The 21640-nt window shown below is 44.7% G+C and overlaps 2 protein-coding genes and 1 long non-coding RNA gene across 15 annotated transcripts in view; 1 reads left to right on the top strand and 2 right to left on the bottom strand.

The window, feature by feature from the left end:
• The window catches only part of PPFIA4 (PTPRF interacting protein alpha 4), a 55207-nt gene extending 50329 nt beyond the window's left edge, over window positions 1–4878 (bottom strand). For 7 of the 10 annotated variants that reach the window (XM_045456430.1, XM_045456437.1, XM_045456436.1 and 4 more), the window contains exon 1: window positions 4732–4877. The gene's annotated coding sequence lies outside the window, so the exon portion shown is untranslated. Of the gene's footprint in view, window positions 1–4731 lie in introns of all 10 variants that reach the window. The other 3 variants (XM_045456435.1, XM_045456434.1, XM_045456432.1) reach the window with 1 other exon arrangement.
• Window positions 4879–4979: 101 nt separating this feature from the next.
• Window positions 4980–7575, top strand: LOC123586877. Its single transcript, XR_006707001.1, has 3 exons — window positions 4980–5035; window positions 5745–5820; window positions 7481–7575. It is a non-coding gene; the product is annotated as an uncharacterized LOC123586877 (long non-coding RNA).
• Window positions 7576–7795: 220 nt separating this feature from the next.
• Window positions 7796–21622, bottom strand: TMEM183A (transmembrane protein 183A). 4 transcript variants are annotated; one of them, XM_045456444.1, is made up of 8 exons: window positions 21399–21622; window positions 21111–21200; window positions 20087–20254; window positions 15130–15289; window positions 14002–14182; window positions 11487–11567; window positions 9741–9896; window positions 7796–8499 (listed from the first exon to the last, which is right to left on the bottom strand). In XM_045456444.1, exons 1-8 carry the CDS (start codon window positions 21505–21507, stop codon window positions 8314–8316), a joined length of 1131 nt encoding a protein of 376 aa, XP_045312400.1. In that variant the 5' UTR covers window positions 21508–21622; the 3' UTR covers window positions 7796–8313. The 4 variants fall into 4 exon arrangements, with proteins under 4 accessions (XP_045312400.1, XP_045312401.1, XP_045312403.1 ...); XM_045456445.1 differs by having other exon boundaries at window positions 15130–15286; window positions 21399–21603; XM_045456447.1 differs by lacking the exon at window positions 20087–20254 and having other exon boundaries at window positions 15130–15286; window positions 21399–21602.
• Window positions 21623–21640: the final 18 nt, after the last annotated feature.

A 21640-nucleotide genomic window follows, 5' to 3' on the forward strand; every position in this document is an offset into this window, starting at 1 on the left:
ATACGCCAAGGGCTCATGACACACATGACTATGAGTCTGATCATCACCATGTGTTGTGAGTGTGTGTCTAGTCATGGGAGTGAAGGTGTGTGTGGTTATATAAGCCCGGGCATCTGGGAGTCAAGAAATCATGTGTGCTCCTAAGAGCATGCGGGCGCCACGAGAGCCTATGCATGGCTGTGTGTGTGTGATCATGAAAGCATACATCGCTGGTCACGACAGACTGTAAGTGCACGAAGGGCATGCATGGCCTTGAACCCGTGTGAGAGGGAGAAGAGGGAGGGATGGGGATGATAATGAAAGAATGAAAACTCCATTTGTTCCAGGCACTCTGCCCCAAACAAAAGCCAAACATTTTGGGGGTGCTCCACAGTTAGTCTTGTGTGAGCGGAGTTCAAGGAACTGGATCCAGCCCACCCTTCTATACTGCCACCCATCAGAGCTGCCCCGCAGGTCTCCCAGGCCCAGGGCTCCAGGTGCATCGGAGATGGCGGTGGATACCCCCTGGATCTCCCAGAACGTCGTTCCTCATAAAACAGCCCAGGCTGAGGTCCTAGCCTGGCCCCCACCCCCCAAGCCTTCCACGCTCAGCATCCTCCTCCAAGCCAAGGGAGAGTCCTCTTCTGTGGCATGTGCCAAAGGACCCCTGCCATCCACTGCCCACCCTACCCTGTCCCTTACCTAGAACTGCACATTCCTACTTGGAAGGGTTCTCCGAGGCCACGTAGGCCAACCTCCCACACAAGGTGGGATTTCCTTCTACACATCCCTGACAACTCAGTCTTCATTTGATTATCCTTCGGGAATGGGAGCTCACCACTAAATGAGGTAGCCCTCGTTGTCCTAAGGAAACTTTTTCTTGCACCGAATGCAAACCTGTCTCCCCTCTGAAATGACAGTTATCCATCTGAAGACAGTGGCCATGAAGTCACATCCGCCACATATTTTAGTTACGAGACTTCAACTCTATTGGCCAAGCAAAATATGCAATAAAAGCCTCTAATGCAAAGCAGCTACTTCATCTGACACTTAACCACAAAATTATACTGTACATACTCTCTTAAAAATCACTGCACATATTATACAATTAATATACCATGAATACTATTAACATAATGTATATGTTGATCTACAGTAACGCTACTGTTCAGCATTAGAGACCTAAACCCATACACCATGCTTCATGGGAGATCTGGGGATTTTCACTTTACCTACTGCCTATAGAATCTAATTCTCCCACTGAGATGTAAGACCACACTGTACGGGGTCCCCAGGGGCTTCTCTGCTCTAGGTCAAATATTTCTCGTTGCAAGGCAGCCCTGCTTCTTTGAACCCAGGGAATCAGAAGACAGACCTCTTTGATTCAATCCAACAACTACATATTGAGCTGATTTCCATGAATCCAATACCGGATTCTAAGCGTTGTTATAGATTCAAAAGGCGTGTGAGATATGCCGTCAACCCTCAAGAAGTTCACAGTCTACTTGAGAGGACACAGACAGAGTGGTTCCCCCCTGCCCCTTCGTCGATCCACAGTCTCATTTTCTGGGATCTCAGCTACCTGTGGTCAACCACAGAGGATCCTCCTTCTGATGTATCATCAGAAGGTCAACAGCAGCCTAAGGCGACATCACAGTGCCTACGTCATTCATCTCGCTTCATCTCACCTTGTGGCCCTTTGTCATTTCACGTCGTCACAAGAACAAAGGTGAGTTCAGTAAGATGTTTAGGGAGAGAGACCACATTCACACGTAACTTTCATTACAGTCTGTTGTTACAATTGTTCTATTTTATTATCAGTTATTGTTGCCGATCTCTCACTGTGCCTAACTTATAGATTAAACTATCATAGGTGTGTAGCATAAGAAAAAAAATACACCATACATAGGATTTGGTACTATCCACGGTTTCAGGCATCCACGGAGGGTGCTGGAATGTCATGGGCCCTCTGCAACAAGGGGGACTACCGTATACAAGAAATGGCTCGAAAGCAACAGAGAGTAGCACATGACCAAACAACCCGTCTCTGACACAGCCTTGGGGTCAGCCCCGAGCACCACTTGGGGTATGTCCAATTGAATTAACCAGTGGCAGTTTCTCCCCCAGCTCTCTCAGAATGAAGCAGCCCTAGCCAAGGCCTCTCAGCCCGACAGGCAAGAAGCTGTTCCGTGCTGGAGCTGGCCTCACCTGGCGGAACAGAAGACACCTGACGGGACGGGGGTCTGTAGGACCCAAGGCTCTCGGAGACCAGAGCAATGCACTGGGCAGCAATGTTTCCTGTGGGATTGGAGAGCCATTGCCAAGGAGAAGAGGGCAGTCCTCAAGCCCCGCCCAGCCCTGGAGTTTCACACCATCCAAGCTCCGAGCTCCTTCTCCCACGGCTACTTCCCCCCACCGGCCCTGCCCCATGGCATTCTCAGTTCCCACAGGCCCCTCCCTGCATAGCAAAGACTGAGGGTCCCCTAGAAGCTGCACCTCTCAGATTTGGCCAAGCACCATGGTCCATCAGAGTACTTTTTACCCCACTAGCCATCCACAGTGCCACGCTCCTGTGAGCCAGCACCGTATGCCCTCCAGAGCTAATTATAGGTCAGTGAGCTAGCAGGCCAGAGGGGGGACAGATGGTGACTTCATGTGGCTGCAATACACACCACCCCTCCCCGTGACCTCCCCTCCATTCCTCCTGATTCCATACCTGGGACCTAGACTCTGAGGCCTTGTGGTCCTCTCTGCTCCTTACCACCTCCTCTCCAGGACACACATGCCACACGCAACCCCATGCCAATCAGAAGCCACACCTTTGCTCCTACAGCAACCCATCCAAGGGTCTAAGGCCCCAGGGGAGAGTCCCCCCGGCATAAAAAGGCCTCAGCTAGTGTCTCCATATCCTAAAGCCCCCTTGGTCTCCGGCTCCCTGGCCCTACGGAGCCTTCACACTTGACTCCTCCTCCCCTCCCCAGCTCGCACCCTGCTAGCCTCATAGGCTTTGAAAGATCCACTGAAATCCCTGACAACTCTTGGCAACTCTAAGATTCCAGCAGTCAACTCAGAGAAGAGACCTAGGAGCCTGGTTGCCTGCCCTGCCCTGCCCCTCCAATCCCTCCTTATCACCCAACTGCCAGACCTCATATACTCCACGGTTCTGACATCATGACATGCTCATCGGCACACGCCCAGGTACCACTAAATGAGATTTCTCACACCCCCTTCCCCACACTCTTCTATCTTCCACAAGAGGGCATCTCCCACTGTGCCGAGTGTCTCGTGCATTCTTGGCCTCTAATAATCATTGTGCGATTCATCATCTCATTATTTTCCGATGCTATTTATCTCAGGCAGCCTCCTCGGGCCTCAGGACAAAGTCCTAGAAAATAGCCAAGAAAAATCGTTCAAACTGTCCCTTTTGCTAAGGCAGGTTCTCTTGGGACTACCTGTCCAGTTAATAGTGGTAGTGGGTGGATGGGTTGGAATCCAGTTCAGACAGCTGTTTGAAAGCATGTAGACAGGGCTCTGCTTTTTCCTAATCCAACAGCAGTGCAACAAAATGGGAGCGGGGGAGTTGTTAACAGAGTGTGTACCTTTCAGCTGCTCCATAGCCGTAAATTGCCTTCAAAAGACCCAGCACATAGCATCGTGCTTGGCACACAGTAGGTACCAAATAAATGTTTGCTGGGTGTTGAACAAAAGTACTAGGTATCAGTTCCAACAGCTCTGGAAAGACAGGGAAGTCCCTGAAACCTGGCTACTGGAGGGGTCTGTTCAGCTCCCACCAGGAGGGGATCTCCATGCTAACTAAGCAAAGCCTCCTCCTTAACCACTCGCTCACCACATAGAACAGCAGAATAGCAGCCCCAACAAACATATCCCTCTAAATGGATACTGCCAGCAGACCTCTCCTCAAAGGTGACATCAGCTCCTAGTGGCACCTTGTCCTGGATCCCTCCTCCTTCTCAAAGAAAACCACCCACATCACATTTCCAAGTCCTCCAACCTGACCTCTCTCTTCTCACCCACCATCAAAACCTGCAGGATCTATACTGGAAAACACTCCTACTGCGTGGTTCAAAGTCAACTCCCCACTCCCATCCTCCCAGTTCAGGAATCTATTCCAGCCCTCTTTTCCGGTTGCGCCCACTCTCACCCCCACCCCCACCAGACCTCGGGTTGGCCGCTCCTTCCATCCCAGCCCCGGCACTGCGGAGATGGGGGCATTTCTGGCACAGCCTGAGACTGGCAGTTCAAGGAACGGAGAGCTAGCGATATTAAGAAGGGGTGTTAGTAGCAACGCGGGAAGGATTAAGACCCCCGGCAAGCTCGAAGACCTCAGTACCTCCTGTGCCCAAAGCAGCGGAGCCGGCCCAAGAGCTAAGAGGTGCTTTTTCTCTGACTCTCCTGGATGGGAAATGGGGGCGCAGTCCATCTAGCTCCCACCGGGAGACTTGCCAACTCAGCCCCCCTCCTCCGAGGATGGTGGAGATGAGGGAGAACTCCACGCCCTCCCGCAAACCGGGCATCGCCCCCCATTCTCACCCCCAAGGGCACAGGGCACTGCAAAAGCCGGCGAGGGGCGGCGGAGAGAGCAATATCTATGCCAGCCGGGGACGACACATCCGGAGTAAAACGGGGCTGTTTTCCAAGGCGCGCTAGACAGAGACCCCTCCCCAAACTGGAGGGGAGCTGGAGATGGGAAGAAGAGGCATCCTTTTCCCAGCCCGTGTTCTGGGCGCTCACCTGCCTGCAGTCGTCGAGAGCCAGGCAGCTCAGCTCCGAGGCGGAAGGGAGCCGCCCCCGACTCGGGGGAGCCAGACACGTCCTAGGGAGCCGAGCGAGCGCGGAGGTAGCTGCAGCCTCCGCCAGCGCCTAAGCGCCTCGCCTCTAGGCCCCGCCCCTCCCTCCCCTAAAGGCCCCTGGCCCCACCCCGAAAGGCGGGGCCTGGCCGGCTCCCCCGAGGCCACGCCCCTGCCCCAGCACGTGACGAGAGCCGCTATGCTACTGCGCGCCATCTTGGCTTGGCCCGGAGAGCCCTTCTGAGGAGGTGGAGAATCAGGGTTTTACCCAACACCACTGAAGTGTCAGGGTCCAGCAGTCCCCTGCCTCCTTCCCAGGAGCACACGTCCTGCCCCTCCATTTGTACTCTGCCCTTATTCCTAATCCAACCACCAGCTCCCTAAATTGGCCTGTCCTGGCCTTTGAATGGTTGCCAATGGTTTGTCACCTTTCACACCTGCTCTCATACCACTTTATTACTTTTCTTTTGGTTGCATCTCTTTCCTAAGTGGGGAACCTTGAAATCTGAATACATTTCCGAATACAGTTGCGATACTTCAATGAACTGTATCACTAGCCTGAATTCAGGCACCAGTCAGTGCTAACACTGTTACTAGAATATGAAATGTCTGTTACATACACATAGTATGAAGACAGTCTCCATGCCAGATTCCTGACTGACAAGTTTTACTTAAATCTCTCCATTTTCCTGAATTGCTCCATACCCTGTCCCGTGTGGCTATTAATTGCATCTTTCCCATCTGGTTTGTGAAGTCTCATCACAGTGCCTACTCAATTCTTTAGGATACCCAGTGCGCACCGCTACAAGTGTGAAGAATTTTTATATACATGCAATGTGTACATATTTATAGATTTACACACAACATGTTCCGGATCTTCTGCAACTAATGCTGTATGTAGTTGAAATCAGAAGGACACATAATACTGTTCTTTTTTTTTTTTTTTCTTTTTCCCAGTATATTCACCAATTGGCTTAGTTTCCTTAGATCTTCGGTGGAAGATAGGAAAATCTGAGTAATTCTGATTATGGGGGTGAGAAACACAGCTAAATTTGTGTAATTTTGTTTGTCTGACCCTGAGAGCAAAATCAAGAGATATACTTTTAAGAAGTGAAAATTACAAAGCAGTTTTTACAAAAGTAGTCCAGAAAGTTCCAACTCTTCTCCAGGTGGCTTGGGGTTCTTCAAAAGGAAATCCCTGGGACACTTCACACATCCTTTCACTAAAACATGAATCATCCTAGAAAAGGCAACTTGGCCAATGCAGAAGGAAGGCTGAAACCATAACCAAGTGTTTGTCAATATCATGCTAAGAAAACAGCTGAGGAGGTATCTAATATTGTATCAATCATCACCACAAAGGTTAATACCAAAACTTAGAAGTTAAGTCAGAAGACAATTATTAAGCCAAATTAGTTTCACTCCCCTTTTAAAGGTACCTCCTCAATGGGGTATACATGATCCATCAGAATAATTCCCTGCTGCTTCATGGCATCATTAGTCCAGAGAACCAGAGCTCTGTGCTTCTTCCCTTCTGCCTCAAAAAAGCAACTTTTGATTATAGACCTTTGCAAGGTGTTATTGTCCTTGGAGGGGGGCGGGGTTGTTTATTTTTATCATTCACATACTCAAATTCTGATTTTCACTGACCCAGGCTCACTTTCCATGTGAACAGCTTTTAGTACCACCCTCAGTGTGGGGTAAGGTTTAGCTATTAGCAGCAGTCTTAAACAGATGCTTCCTAAGAATATTCTTTAAATAGTAGGGGTTAGGGAGGATAGTTAAGGAAAAAAACCACACGCTAATTTAACAGTTTGGTTTGTGGTAATAATTACCCCCATAAGATTTACATGGCTTGAGACTATTATCTGAATCTCATGGCACCATCCAGCTACTATCCAGCTCACACCGGCTAATTTGGGGGTCTGGGGAGGGAGGACAAGTAGCAAGGTTATCTTGTTAGGAAAGACAAAATAAAACCAAAAATCCCACCCACGAACCTCTTCTCAGAGTACACCAGCTACAGCAAGTCCTCTAACAGGACATTAGCATTTCTGCAGGGATGTAAGGCCAGGTTCCTGTAGGCACACAGAATGATAGGCAGCATAGGGCAGGCCAGGGCAGAGGCAGATCACAAAGTGCTTATAGTTCAGGAGGCTGGTTTCAACACAGAATGCATTTTTTTTTTTAAATGACCTTCAGCATAATAAATGCCTAACAATTCAATGAAAATATCATTATTCTTCTGCCTTTCTTGGTCTGTTTTGCAATTTACTTAGAAACACATATTCCAGGGGCGTCTGGGTGGCTCAGTCGGTTGAGCGTCCGACTTCGGCTCAGGTCATGATCTCACAGTCTGTGAGTTCGAGCCCCGCGTCAGGCTCTGTGCTGATAGCTCAGAGCCTGGAGCCTGCTTCGGATTCTGTGTCTCCCTCTCTCTCTGCCCCTTCCCCACTCATGCTCTGTCTCTCTCTCTCAAAAATGAATAAACATTAAAAAAATAAAATAAATTAAATTAAATTAAATAAAAAATAAAATAAAATAAAATAAAGAAACACATATTCCAAAGACTCTTTCATATGTACCTTTTAGGCTGATTACGGATAAGGTATACCACAATCAAATTTTTACTTACCCTCTTACTTTCTTATCTATGTACAATCTGCCTCCTCCCTTTTGCCACCATCTACCAGAGGGAATGAAACGGAACTTTTTAACTGTGGGACAGCAAAAAGACCTGGGTCAGAATCCTCCGCCATTTATTGGCTGCATGGCCTTGGGTAAGCCACGGATTCAGTTTTCTCAACCACAGAATGGGACCAGTATCACCTACCTTGCAGGATCATGAGAATTAGTGTTATCGTGTAAAGTTCCTAGTATAGTACCAAGGGCACAAAGTCATCATCGCCACCACTATCAAGCCTCGTGCAAAAATCCAAATTGGCAAAAAAATATTTATGCAAATATCCAAAAGTGATTTTTAAAGAAAGATACACAAGTCAATCTTCTAAGATTCTGAAAACCCTGTCACCTGCTTTATTTCTGGAGGAGGGTAAAGGGAGAAGAGAAAATATTCACTTGAATTTGAGGGGGAGCTTAATGGGAAGCAACAGTAGCAACAATTTTAGGCCTCTAAGGCTCCTCTCTGATCACAAGGGAAGGCTGAAACTTCCTTGTTTGGAGATTCAAGAGTTTAATTTTTCCCTAGAGCAAGATCATCCATTTTTGCTGGGATAAAAGAATAAAGAACAACAAACTCAATAGCACCAAATGGGGTTTAACACAGAAAATGGGGCCAGGTTTCTCCTTTCAAATGCACATTTTTTACATTAAAATATGTTTATAAATCATAGTTGTTTTTCCTCTCGATTCAATCCTTCTCCTTCCCCTACCAGGAGCCCGGGGAACTGGAAGAGCACGTGCGTTACTGACCAGATATACAATCCGGACGCCCCTTCCAAACCGGAATCTGATTACTAATGGACTGGCCCAGCTCAGGGCTGCCTTCAGCGACGAGAAGCAGTAACTATGCTCTCAGGGAGAATGGGTACTGAGGATGCCACCAGTCAAAGAGTCGAACGCTGTGCACTGGGTCCAGGATGATTTGCACGCCCTGTTCGCTGCGCAGTTTCCGGCCGCCACGGACAGGAGAGTCCTGGAACACCAGTCTCACGCGATGATGCCGCATGTCCGTGCTCACATTGATAGTAAACTAGCAGAGAAAAAGCAAATTCAGTCCCCAAATCCAACAACCTTGTTTTCCTACGGCTTACTCTGAAATAAGACAGTCTAGACAAAATTTACACTGGCTGGGCCACAAAATGAAATTTCTTCATATTTAAACTCTGCTAAAGAAAGCCTCTCAAATAGCTGAGTAAATCAGGATACACACACACAGACTACCACTGAAGTCAATTTTTAAAAACTGGGTGGGAGCTATACGAAATGACTTGAAGGCATCCTGATGAGATATTTTGAGCAAGTCAAACAAGATGCATGAAACATACATCTGATCACGTGTTTGGTAAAATAAACCACACAATCTCTAAATATGTTTATGTATATGTTGGTCTGTACAGAACTGTAGGAGCATGAAGTACAGGGAATCTGAATATATAACTAGGTCATTAATGTGACTTAACCTTGAGGGAGGGGAGAGGTGCCTAACAACCAACACAGCATGTATGATATAATCTCAATTATACAAAATTATTTAAGAGAGTGGACGTATGCATGTACATAATAATGGACACAATAAAGAACAACTCCCAAAAAGTTAATAGTTATAGGACAGTCAACGTCTAGGTCACCTTTCCTTTCTCGATGTATTTATGTATTATTTAAGTTCTTTCCATGAAGTATGCATTATTTATTTTACCATTAAAAAAAGAATAAAACTATTTTCAGTGTGGAGGTTGGAACCCCACGCAGCTCTGAACATAAGCCTAAAGGACAGCGAAGATAAATCGCATGAACTCTCAAGTTCCCAATCCAGTCAAAATTTTTAAAAACTTGGAAAACAGGCCAGAGACATATTTGTTGTTTACTAATCTAATTCTTGGCTAAGGCTTGAATAGTCACCATCACACAGGGGACCGAGTGGTCACCCGACATTTTAGTATTCCATTTATGACACCACAAGCACGCCTCAAGGTCCTGACATACACTGCTCATATATAAGCCTCCATATTATCCCTGAAAGGATGATGTTTCTCCAATATTAGCGATAACTATACAAAGATGCAAAAAAAAATGAGATAAGATATTCTCAGATATGATTAACTCCTCCATAAATCTGTTCCTAATATATAAATCTGCTTTCAGAATTTTTTTTTAAAACAATTATTCTTCAAGGATTTCTTCCTCGATGATTAAATGTGTAAATTTCTGTCCAGCCCTCCGTATAGTGAGAGTATGTAAAAGAGCTAAGAGTGACACGCTGTCCCCACTTACCAGGGTAAATATCATTCCCATGACAATTGGAATAAAGATGAAGTTGAGGGTAGTGACCTGTAGTAGGCAGCAGTCCTGGTCTGGGTTGGTATGAACATCTTCGTACTGAATGGGAGGCTGCAACCCTCCCATACACTTGCTCTTTAATCTAGGGGACTGAAAAGAACTGAGAATTACTCTCATAGCTTAGAGGAAATGTTCATGGCTCTAAGACTCCACCCGTGAAAGTCCTATGGCTCAAGAAAAGGATGAGATCCCTCTTCTGTCACCTCCTCTCTTTATAGACATATTGGTTTCTATACAGATCAAGGAAAACCTGCCTTTTGAAAGAAGAGGAAACACACATTAGGATAAGCAATGTGGCAATGGGTATATGCTTCATTTAGGCGGGATTTCCGGCCTTCGGGCAAGAAATGGAAACTTATAGCTCTATCAGAAGCTCTCCAATGTTTGAAAGACTGCAAATTCCTTGTGACTTGTTGGACTCCAAAGAACGTCTGCTGCACAAATGGGACAGAAGAAGTGGCCGTCTAATTACAGTCACCATAAATAAAAGAGTCGTGAGTCTCAGAACTAAAGGAAATCTCAGCATTCACCTTTCTGCAGTTAATTCCGGTCTCAGCTGGAACACTGCTGAGACTGCCCTGCAGCTCCTTCCCAGAAAGATCCCATGGTGGACCTTCTATCAACATCTAATGGGTATCACAGATTGAGGACCTCTTATTAACATCAAATGATTAGAGCCAAAATTCTTCCCTAAAACCACGTTTAAAAAAAAAAAAAAAATCAAATGGAAAAATATGACTTACTTTCATTATAAACCTATCTGTAACTCACCTACCATCAAGTGCAGGATAACTAATTGCATTTATAATGCATCTCCTCATAAGATACTAAGTAGGGGAGACAGAAGGAAGAAATGAGCCTGCTGAGGACAAGAAGTAAAGACAAGCAAAGCAGACCCTCACAGAGGCCAAGATCTCAGGTATAGTCCAAGCAAAAGGCAGACACAGAGTAGAATACTATCTCCTCTTCTTATACATAGCTTCTTGGCAGCCCCTTTCCTCAGGGCCTCCCCACACGGCCTCAGGTGTAAAACCATACAAATCACTGTTGTTTGCAAATACATTTGCTTTGAAAAACAAAAAGTGATAGGCAAACAACCCCAGTACATTGTTATAACAAGTTTTCCCCTTTTTCCCATGTTTAGAAAGTCTTCAACTATACAGAAAAGGTAATAAAAGAGTGCAATAAACTCCTGTATACCCTCTATCATTAGATATTCCATTTTCTCTCCTCCCACCTCTCTCTCATGTTATGTATACACACATATACAAATCACACGCACGTTGGGGGCAGAAGGGGCAAAGCCATCTCAAAGCAGCACTGATGCACCACCTTATTCAGCATGGATGAAGACACATATAACCAGAGTGTCACCGTCATACCTAAGAAATTAACAACAATTTCCTATCATCTCATATTCACAGCATCCTCAAATTTCTTGAATTGTCCCCATGTGTCTTTTATAGCTCTTTGTTCCCCGATTCAGTGCCCACTTTGCATTACACTATTGTACCATGGGGTCTCTTTCGTATAGGGTAATTCCTCCTTCCTTTTCTTCTCATGGCATTTCTGTAAGTTTTGATGTGTACTATTTGATTTTAATAAGGCAATTTTATGCCTAGTGAAATTTATTAGAACAGCGTAGTGCCTGAAAAACAACAAGAAGATACGACTACGTACCTGTTTTTTGAACTTAAAGTTGAATTCCCACATTGGTTCCTGTCTGTTCCCAACAATCTTTCTGCACCAGAAAAGTAAGCACTGTAAGAAAAAGAAAAATAAAGTAAACCAAAAATAAATAAATATAAGACAGAAAAGGAAAAAAATCAAAATAAGGTCACAAAAAACAACCAGCAAAAACCTGTTTGACAGCTCTAAAGCCAGCCACAGTCCCAATGCTGAGATTTTACTTTGGCACAGATAGAGACCCCTCCCCGCCAATTTGACACTGGTGCAACATGAAAAGACACAGTCCCAGGGTTATTCAGTAAAGAGAAGAGGGACCAATATAAGTCAACCTCAGATGCTGTTGAGGTCAACCCCCACTGTTCTCATCTTTAAAGACAGAAACATGGTCTCTAGAGACTGGGACATTCTCTGATTCAGCAAGCCACTCCTCTATATGAAAATATAAGGGCAGCCAGTAGCCACCAGGCAAGATGATAACAAAGCCATAAGGCAGGCAGAGATGGCCGGTCCTGTAACAGGAGCAAGCCACTCAGGACCTTCTGGGAGCAGACAGCCGATGTGAAAACTACAGAGCTGGGCTGAATTCAGTCTCAAGTAAGCCCCTCAGTGAAAGTCAGGCTACAGCTAGGGTTAACACAAGAAGTTAAGTACCTCCCAGGGGATAAGGGGTGGGTCGTCCGCCGTGCCAGCTGTCCTGCCCTTCAGACATGCCCTGTACGTCCTGCTGTTCCATCAAAAATAATGGGCTTGGCTTTAAGGGGCAGACACTTCTGCTGCCATCACAACGGCTCCAGTGTCCCATACAAGCTATGCTATTGAAAAGAGAGAGAGGGAGAATCAAATACGAAAAGCTGGAGTCCAGGAACGTGGGACAACTTCCTTTAGGCATGCTGCCAACTCCCTGAATGCCATGCGATTGTGGTTATACAAGTGGCAAGGCCATGCATGGGACACCTGCCACTGCAGGTCCCACATCCTCTTAAGAGATCTCTAACAACAAGGCACAAAAGAAGCAGCCAAGAGGCCTGGGCTTACTATCTGGAATAAGACCTTAGGCTTCACCACCTTGGCTTTTTATAATCTACTTTTAAAAAATTAATATAAGTGATAAGACTATGAAGCCAGAGGTATTTTCGATTTAGGCGGTAGCACTTGCATTGTGCACTGGAGCCGCTAGGATGTGTCAGGCATGAGGAGTTCGCCCAGTGCTGCTCTACTCCCAGCAAATGACTCACACCAGGCATGATGTGTAGCTTTGGGATGATCCCCACCTCCTCATACTTGGTCTGATACTATCAAATGTTTCTGGGGGAGGCAAACTGCAAGTGTGAGATGATATACCGTCCACTCATATTACTAGCGGAAGCAGCTGCTGGGTGAAATTCTACTCGCCCCGCATTCTACTCTTGCCCTAAAGCCACCAGCGAGTGTGGTATTAAATTAAGCTCAGCCCATAACCCTGATCATCTCAGTTTGCAATCCTGGAAGGAACCTCGATAATCCTGAAACCAACAGTACCCTTTCAACCAACATGTAGCAGGTAGAACAGTATCACACTGGAGCTAAACTAGGCGAGAAGAATCAGAACACCCAAAGCACAGAAACAAAATAGAAGAGAACGGAAAGTGCTATAGAACACCAGAGCTGGGGTAGGAACAGAGTAATAAAATTTACCCACAACTCATAAGAGACAGAATGTAGACAACGGTATTAGTTGAAGGAGAAACAGGCTGAGGCATCAACTTGCCTAAGTGATCGTGTCTGTTGTACTGGTCTAGCTCGGCAAAAGTGGGTTCGCTGGATATTTCAATATGGCGAAAAGGAGAGAAAGGACCAAAGGCTAACAGACCTATTTACAAATCAGAAGAATGCCAGATACTTGAATACAATGTATGAATAAAAACTACTGGGGAAATCCCAAGATATAAGAAATAGCCTAGGACACAGCAAGAATTTGCGCGAGTACCTTATACTCTCTGAAATGACCTAGCCCAGAGCTTGGCAACAGTGGGCACTTAGCATATGCTAAAGTCTGTACCAAAACCTTTTAACAAGGTCAACAAGAAACAAGAAGCCTAGACATCAAGGTCACATTCAGAAAAGAAAATTACTAAGGTGTTCGTGTTATATCTTTGCATCGTGATTTAAAGCACCTTGTAAGAATTAGTTTACATCTACCGTTTGAGTTGTGCTCTTCCTAACCCAAACCATCAAAACCATCTAAAGTGATCCAATGTACAATGCATGAGAATAAAGTAAAGAGAATAAAGAATATGCTAGAAGCACAAGAAAGCTTTAAGGTAAAGGTAAGAAAAGCCAGCCCAGCAGAGCAGGAATGTCTTAGAGAAGTGAAACCCTTAAGTCCTGAAAGCTTCCATTAGTCCCCTAGCAGCCTGGAACCTATAGCCCTAGCCCTCCCCATCCCAATAAAGCTGGAGATAAGCCATATTAATAGGCCCACCATACAAGAGTCCACTAGTTAGGCGCCAACATAATTCTCACTTACTTTGGAATTCTTTAATGTGCTGGGAGTGCTTTCTGGAATGGCTGGATTCTTGGAGATTCGAGCAGCAAATGGCTCATACATATGGTACAGAGATCGGATCACACATGCCCGGAGACAGCGCAGCTTCTCCATGGACTCTGGTCGCAGGCGCAAAGGCAGAGAGGCATCCAGCGTGTAGTGCCTGAAACATGACACATTACTCCTACCAATATGTGACCTATCTCTCCTGCTCTGGGTCCCCTAGGATTCCTACTCTCCATATGAACCTAACTGTATGATTCTACCGGCCAGTAGTTAGCTTGTCCCCAGTGTTCTCCCATGCACACATGTGTGTACACACACCACCACCACCACCACCACCACCACCACCACCACTTCTTCATTTCTTAGCTATTTTTACTTCTTTGCTATGCAAAAACCAATTCACATATATCTTGTAATCCCGCAGTCCACTCATGTGTTTCATGTCTCAACAAGTTCTCTACATACTTCCACCTCAACATCTCTCCCCATAACATCCTTACTGAGAGTTTATAATCTTCGTTACATTTCTGCATCTGGTAGCAAAAGCTAGCCGTCTTACTAATTATATCATTCACTTGCTCCTCACTCTCACCTCTACAACTATACACCGGGCAACAGGAGTACAAAAACTCTATGATGCTTCATGATAATTAGCAAACTAAGAAACAATGAACCCAGTTAGAAAGGTAAGCAGATAGACATCTGTAGCTTTTGAAAATTCTAGTTAAAATAAACTTATGAAGAAAAGTCAAAGACCACTCTTTGTGAGACCCGAAGCAAGACTTTTTGTCGAAAGTGGATACTGGATGGGGGAGGGGGCAACCATAGGGAAGACAATTACCTGGATGAATTAATAACACCAATTTTAAATTAAAGAGGGGCTCAATTTGGGATGAGCACTGGGTGTTGTATGGAAACCAATTTGACAATAAATTTCATATTAAAAAAAAAAAAAAAGAGGGGCTCAAGGAGTCCAAAGCTAGGCTCACGCCCGGCATGGAGCAGAGAAAGTGAAAATAGTCACCAGCCAGGGAGTAGCTCCAAATCATAATCAGCAATGAAATCAGCTACAAAGACAACAGAGTGAGCTCTCTGTGGTCGCACCTTCGGTACAACCTGGTCCAAAAGGCAGCAGTGCAAGTGACAGTCCAGGCATTCTTACAAATCAGGGAAAAATTCACAATGTCCTCAGGACGGATATAGGAGGCCAGCAATAGCCAAATATCCATGGGATACTCTTCTCCTCCAGCCCCGTCCAGGTCTTCTGAAACAGAAAAGAGAATATAACCTTTGACCTTCTATTACACACATACCTAAAGATCCCCAATCATTTCAATTCTCCCAGGGCTTGCACTGTTAAAAAAAAACAGTTTTAAACAGGTCCAAGAAAGCCTGTCAGGCTCATCATTTCCTGCTTATTCTAGCTGCTAGAAACTTTTGCTTCCTGTTGTCCAAGTGACTAGGTCATATTCTTAAAAGGCTTTTATTTAACAACTATTCAAACACTATTTTGAAGTTTGCCAAAGTACTTCTGCATACATTATACCATTCCACTCCAATAATTCTTCAACAGAAATAAGGAAAATACTACTGTGCCCATTTTATTAGTAATAAGACACAACCTTGGCACTAGGTTAAGATAAACAGAACCCAGGTTTTACTCCAAATTCTAGCTTTGCACCACAAACTCTGCCTCTGGGTGGCTCAGTCGGTTGAGAATCAGATTCTTGATCTCAGGGGTGCCTGAGTGGCTCAGTCAGTTGAGCGTCCAACTTCAGCTCAGGTCATGATCTCACAGTTCCCAAGTTTAAGTCCCGCATCAAGGCTCTGTGCTAACAGCCTAGAGCTTGTTTCGGATTCTGTCTCCCTCTCTCTCTGCCCCTCTCCTGCTCATGTTCTCTCTCTCATTCTCTCTCTCGTTCTCTCTCTCTCTCTCAAAAATAAACTTTAAAAAAATGTTAAAAAAAAAAAAAAGATTCTTGATCTCAGCTCAGGTCTTGATATCAGGGTAATGAGTTCAGGCCTCATGTTGGGCTCCATGCTGGGCATGAAGCCTACTTAAAAAAACAAAACAAAATATTCTGCCCTTGATTTCCCTCACAGTCCCCATCCTCTAAACATTTTCTTCAATTCAGTCATTCTAAAAAAAAAAACAAAAACAAAAACTGATTTTAAAATGGTATGATGAAACCTCAAAGTGCAAACTAAATAAAACAGCAGGTAAGTTACAGCATATCTTCATCACTCAATAAATGCCTGTAGACATGTTTCTTTCCTTCCAGTTCCTCGTTTCATTGCCAGTTTGACCTATGATCCTGGCCAGGAGCATTCAGTATTCAAAGATGCCCTGTGACAACGTATCCCCACCTCCTCCTCCTTCAGACCTCATCAGGGTTCATTCTCTTAACTCTGAGGTCCATCAGATGTCTCAAGTTCAAACAAAAACTCACACTCTATAAAGATATCTGCACCTGGACAAACCCTAACCCTAACCTGTAATTCAGACCTAGTCACACAACTATCCAAAAAGAACTTTTCTTCTTTCTCTTTCCTGGGCAAAAGGACCCTACACTACCTCCCCAAAGCTGCCTCTACTTTTTTAGCTAACAGCTTCCTGCAGCTATATGACTCAATCAGGTTGTTGCATTAGATTCTTCGTTACACGGACCAACACCTCCAAAACAACATCCTCTTCTCTGGTTGCAATTCTTCCTTATAATTTCTGGTAACCATTTAAGGTTAAGTGTGCCATGTTTGGGCCCCACCTTCTCCCACATTAACTCTCTCCCTAAAGAAGAATGAAAAGGACTATCAGAATTTCTCCCACTGAGTCCCATAAGGAGCTTTACAAAGCAGAGTGCTGTTTAAAAATGTTCATCTTTAGGGACAAAACTTGGTAACTACTGAAGAACTGTCAGTGTTTGAAACATCATTATTAAGAAATATCAAGATGCAGGAAATGGAATCAGTAAAAGAAAGCCTCTTGGAGATAAGCCATGAAGGACATAAAGAACTTTGATAGATACAGCTTAAGAAAAAAGTATTCCAAGTGAAATAAACAGTAAACATAAAGCCCAGAGACCTAGAAAAACAAAACACATGTGACAGCAATAAAGAGCCAAGCCTAACAAGATTCTGATACTATTAAGAAATTACTATTAACCTTTTTAGACAGGATTAATTTTGTTGTTGTTGTTAAAGAGTATTTGTCTTTTGGAGGGAACTACCAAAATATTTACAGATAACAACAGGATACCCGGAAACTGTTTCAGAATAATCCAGTGTGTGTGTTGAGGTGGGGGAGTAGTGGTTGAAACAAAAATGGCCATAAGTTGATAAGTGTTAATGCTGGGTAAGAGCTATATGGGACTCATTATACTATTTTCTCTTCTTCTGTATTTGTTTCACTAAAAAGAAGCTAAAAAGAGAAGGTAAAAACAAAAAAAAAAAAAAGACCAGTCTGACTAGAATGAAGGAATCTAATGAAAGTAAAGCAGAGCAGAGAACTAAAAGATGAATTATAATTAAACCTGAAAGCTACAAATTATGTATCTGGTAAGTGACTTGTATCCTGAATACCCAAAGAATTCTCACAACTCAGTAATAAAAAGATAACCCAACTTAAAAATGGGCAAAGGATGGGGTGCCTGGGTGGCTGTTGGTTAAGCATCCACCTTCGGTTCAGGTCATGATCTCACGGTCTGTGAGTTCGAGCCCCACATCAGGCTCTGTGATGACAGCTCAGAGCCTGGAGCCTGCTTCGGATTCTGTGTCTCCCTTTCTCTCTGCCCCAACCCCACTTGCGTTCTGTCTCTCAAAAATGAATAAATGTTAAAAAAAATTTTTTTTAAATGGGCAAAGGATTTGAGCAGACATTTCTCTAAAGAAGACATACAAATGGGCAATAAGCACACATGAAAAGATACTCAACATCATTAGCCATCAGAGAAACACAAATCTAAACCATGACATACACCTGACATCCACTATGATGGCTTTAATTTAAAAAGTCAGACAATAACAAGTGTTGCTGAGAATGTAGAGAAACTGGAACTCTTTACATTACTGGTGGGAATGTAAAATGGAAACTACAAAAAACACACTGGCAATTACTCAAAAAGTTAAACCAGAGTTACCATGTGATTCAGCACTTTCACTCCTACCCAACAGAAATGAAAATATACGTCCATACAAAAACTTGTACAAGAGCATTCACAGCAGCATTATTCAAAATAGCCAATAGGGGCGCCTGGGTGGCTCAGCTGGTTAAGCATCCGCGACTTCAGCTCAGGTCATGATCTTGCATTCCACGGGTTCAAGCCCCGTGTCAGGCTCTGTGCTAACAGCTCAAAGCCTGGAGCCTGCCTCAGGTTCTGTGTTTCCCTCTCTCTCTACCCCTACCCTGCTCACACTCTGTGTGTCTCTCTCTCAAAAATAAACACTAAAGGGGCGCCTGGGTGGCGCAGTCGGTTAAGCGTCCGACTTCAGCCAGGTCACGATCTCGCGGTCCGGGAGTTCGAGCCCCGCGTCAGGCTCTGGGCTGATGGCTCAGAGCCTGGAGCCTGTTTCCGATTCTGTGTCTCCCTCTCTCTCTGTCCCTCCCCCGTTCATGCTCTGTCTCTCTCTGTCCCAAAAATAAATAAACGTTGAAAAAAAAAAAATTAAAAAAAATAAACACTAAAAAAAAAAAAAACTTTTTTAATGTTTTTTTAAAAAATAGCCAAATAAACTGAAGTACTGTTATATCCTACAAAATGAACTTGAAAACATGCTAAATGAAAACAGCTAGACACTAAAGACCACATATTGTATGATTCCATTTATATGAAATGTCCAGAACAGGCAAATCTATAGAGACAGAAGGTAAATCAGTGGTTGGGGGTAGGCTAGGGGGACCAGGAGGATTAGGAGGAAATGAGGAATAATGCTAAGAGGTTTGGGGTGATAGAAATGTTCTCAACTCAGATCATGTTCATGGTTGCACAACTCTGTAAACATACTAAAGCCATTGAATTGTACACATTAAAGGAGCGAATTTTATGTCAGTAAAGAGATTTTAGAAGTCTGTAAGCTGTTCTCTGGAGTGTGCCCAGAAACAAAGCAAAGCAAGATAAACCTCTAAAAGCATGGTGATGATGAGTAGGGATTTCAAGCAAAAAATTAAGGAACAAAGAAATGTGAGGAATGTCAGTATTAACTTTGGCCTTCTGGAATACAGTGGTATCACTGACAATAACTGGCATAATTGCAAAGCGATGTCAGTCCACTAATTATTGATTGTTCCAATATATTTTAACAAATACAAATATCTGTTATCTGACTCTCAAGTACAGGTCAAAGTTCTGGCACATCTGACACCAAAAATACACATATCATTTATACATTAGCTTCCCCTAACTCTAGCTGATCACTGGAACCACTTTAGCTTTAAGAATAGCTATTCTGGGTGCTACCCCAGGAAAGTCTGATTCATTAAGTCTAGAGCAAGCCACCGCACGACAGTCTGGCACATTATATACTGTTAGTTTATTTTTCTTTGTTTCATTTGTGTGAGTTTTCTTGGCACTAAAGTATAAAATCACATAATTTTCTATTTCCCACAGTATCTATTAGACATAAGCAGACATTAACAATTGCAGAGCACTTAAAAGTCCGTAGTAATATCTAACCTCAGCTGAAATGAAACCGGTTATATACAATCCACATATTTAGGAAAACGTTTTTGGTCGCATCTTTGCTTCCTCACCTGTTCAGAAATCCAGAAATGCAAAGGCTTTTTGTGTTCATGTCACCATATGGGTTTTTACCTACCAATGACATGTTCTCAATGAATGGCTAGTACAGTCGAATTTACAACTCCAGAAACCTACGGACTCTTACCAATCTCCTTTCCTCTCAAATTCAGACAAAAGTAGAAAGCGCTAGTATATTAAACCTGTCCCACTACTAAGATCCAAACCCTGGTTCTCCACTGGCTTCACCTCTTGTGCTACTGAGAAAGCCAACAGCTTCAAGTGATCATGACAGACAGGACTAAACCAAAAGCGAACAAGCCCTATACCTTTGTGCCTCTTGCTTTTTTTTTTTCTGGAGACGGTTCTCTCATGGATGCTCTCCTCCTGAGCATCCATCTCATCACTGCTGTCAACGATGTCACAGGGCTCACCAACCCCAGAAAGAGCTTCCACTGCAGGAACCTGGGAGGCTTCCAAGCCACAAAGAGATTTTACTAGAAGAAAATAAGGGGAGAATGAGATGGCAGAGTCCCATCCAGAAATACAAATGACACGACTTAGGCAGGATATCAGCATCCAAGAGGAAAAGAAAAAGGGGGGAGGGGGGAGCAATAGTGTGAGAGAGCCTGCTGAAGAAAGCGGAGAACCAAAAAGAAAGAAATTGTAGCATTTACATACAAAAAAACTGGAAAGCAAACGAGCAAACTGACTCCAAAGTTGCAGAGATTGACTCCTTAAAAGTGTCAACTTCAGACCTGAAGAAAAAGGGAGTGCATTATTATTCTTCCACTATAAACCCTGTAGGATAAAAACAAAAGGTTAATGCTATTCTCGTTTGCATAAATTCTGAGAAGCAATGAGAGAAAATGAATCCAATTTAACCCTGTTCCTAAGCTAGAGTCAGTGGGTTCCTAAGCACAAGTCGCAGGGACCTGTGAGTGAAAGGCTTGTAAGAGAAGCATGAGAAAAGGAAAAGCACACTTCAAGGTTATCACACAAAGAAGCAAACTGCAGAATAACTGAGAGTACATATGAACCACAGGAAAAAGACGAATAACCAAGAAGGAGGCAGTGAAAATTACAGAAAAGTACACAAAGATATATATGTGTTTTTTTTTTGGATGCAAAAACAGAAATAAAATATTTCTGCTACAGAAACTGCTACTGCTCTTGGCTAATCCTCCCTTTCCCCTCCTCCGAATACATAAATGACTACTCAGGACGGCAAACACGTTTATGGGAAGATGTCCAAAGGACTGCAAGAAAAACACTGAGGCAGGATCCCAGGAAAACGAAACACCTAGTTCTGTCTTCACGGCCTGAGTCTGAAAAGACTTGTCGGCAGCCTACCTTCCTGCTGAACAGCATTGGCGACGGCTTTCTTGACCCGTCCAGACCTCACGACCGCCGGATCCGAGTTGGCATAATCCGCCACGGTCACTGAAATACAGCATCAACCCTCAAAGGAGGAGGCCTTCTCTCGTCAGCGTCCTCCCCGCCTAGACCTCCTGCTCACTGCAGGTCCCCGGCCCCAGCCGCTCTCCCATTACAGGCAAGCGAGCGCTCGCCCCGGCGCCGTCCAGCCCCCCTCCCTGCCGCCAGCAATGAGCCTTTCAACGCCCCCACCCCCTCGCCCACCTCGTCCAGAGCAGGCGTCGTGGGCCCGGAACTTGAGGCGCTTCCCTCTCTTGGGCATGGCGACCGTATCGGGGCGAGGCCGGCCTAGCGGGCCGGGACCCCGGGCCATGCCTCGGGCCGGAGAGCCGGCTCCGGGAGCCGCGAGCCAGCTCCGCCCGGCTCAGCGGCCATCCCGCACCGGAGTCCGCCGCTCTCGCGAGGACTCAGGCCAGGGCTCCGCGTCGCGTTGGCGGTCGACGCCC

This window comes from Leopardus geoffroyi, chromosome C3 (assembly GCF_018350155.1).
Source record: "Leopardus geoffroyi isolate Oge1 chromosome C3, O.geoffroyi_Oge1_pat1.0, whole genome shotgun sequence".
Lineage (NCBI taxonomy): Eukaryota > Metazoa > Chordata > Mammalia > Carnivora > Felidae > Leopardus > Leopardus geoffroyi.

What these genes read in the sequence shown, in the direction of transcription:
- TMEM183A (XM_045456444.1), bottom strand. Translation starts at nt 21,507, where the DNA reads ATGGCCCGGGGTCCCGGCCCGCTAGGCCGGCCTCGCCCCGATACGGTC. An exon ending in CAATGCTGTTCAGCAGGAAG is followed by an intron (nt 20,255 to 21,110) that starts GTAGGCTGCCGA and finishes ATTTTCTTCTAG; the next exon opens with TAAAATCTCTTTGTGGCTTG. An exon ending in TGGGAATGATATTTACCCTG is followed by an intron (nt 8,500 to 9,740) that starts GTAAGTGGGGAC and finishes TTTCTCTGCTAG; the next exon opens with TTTACTATCAATGTGAGCAC.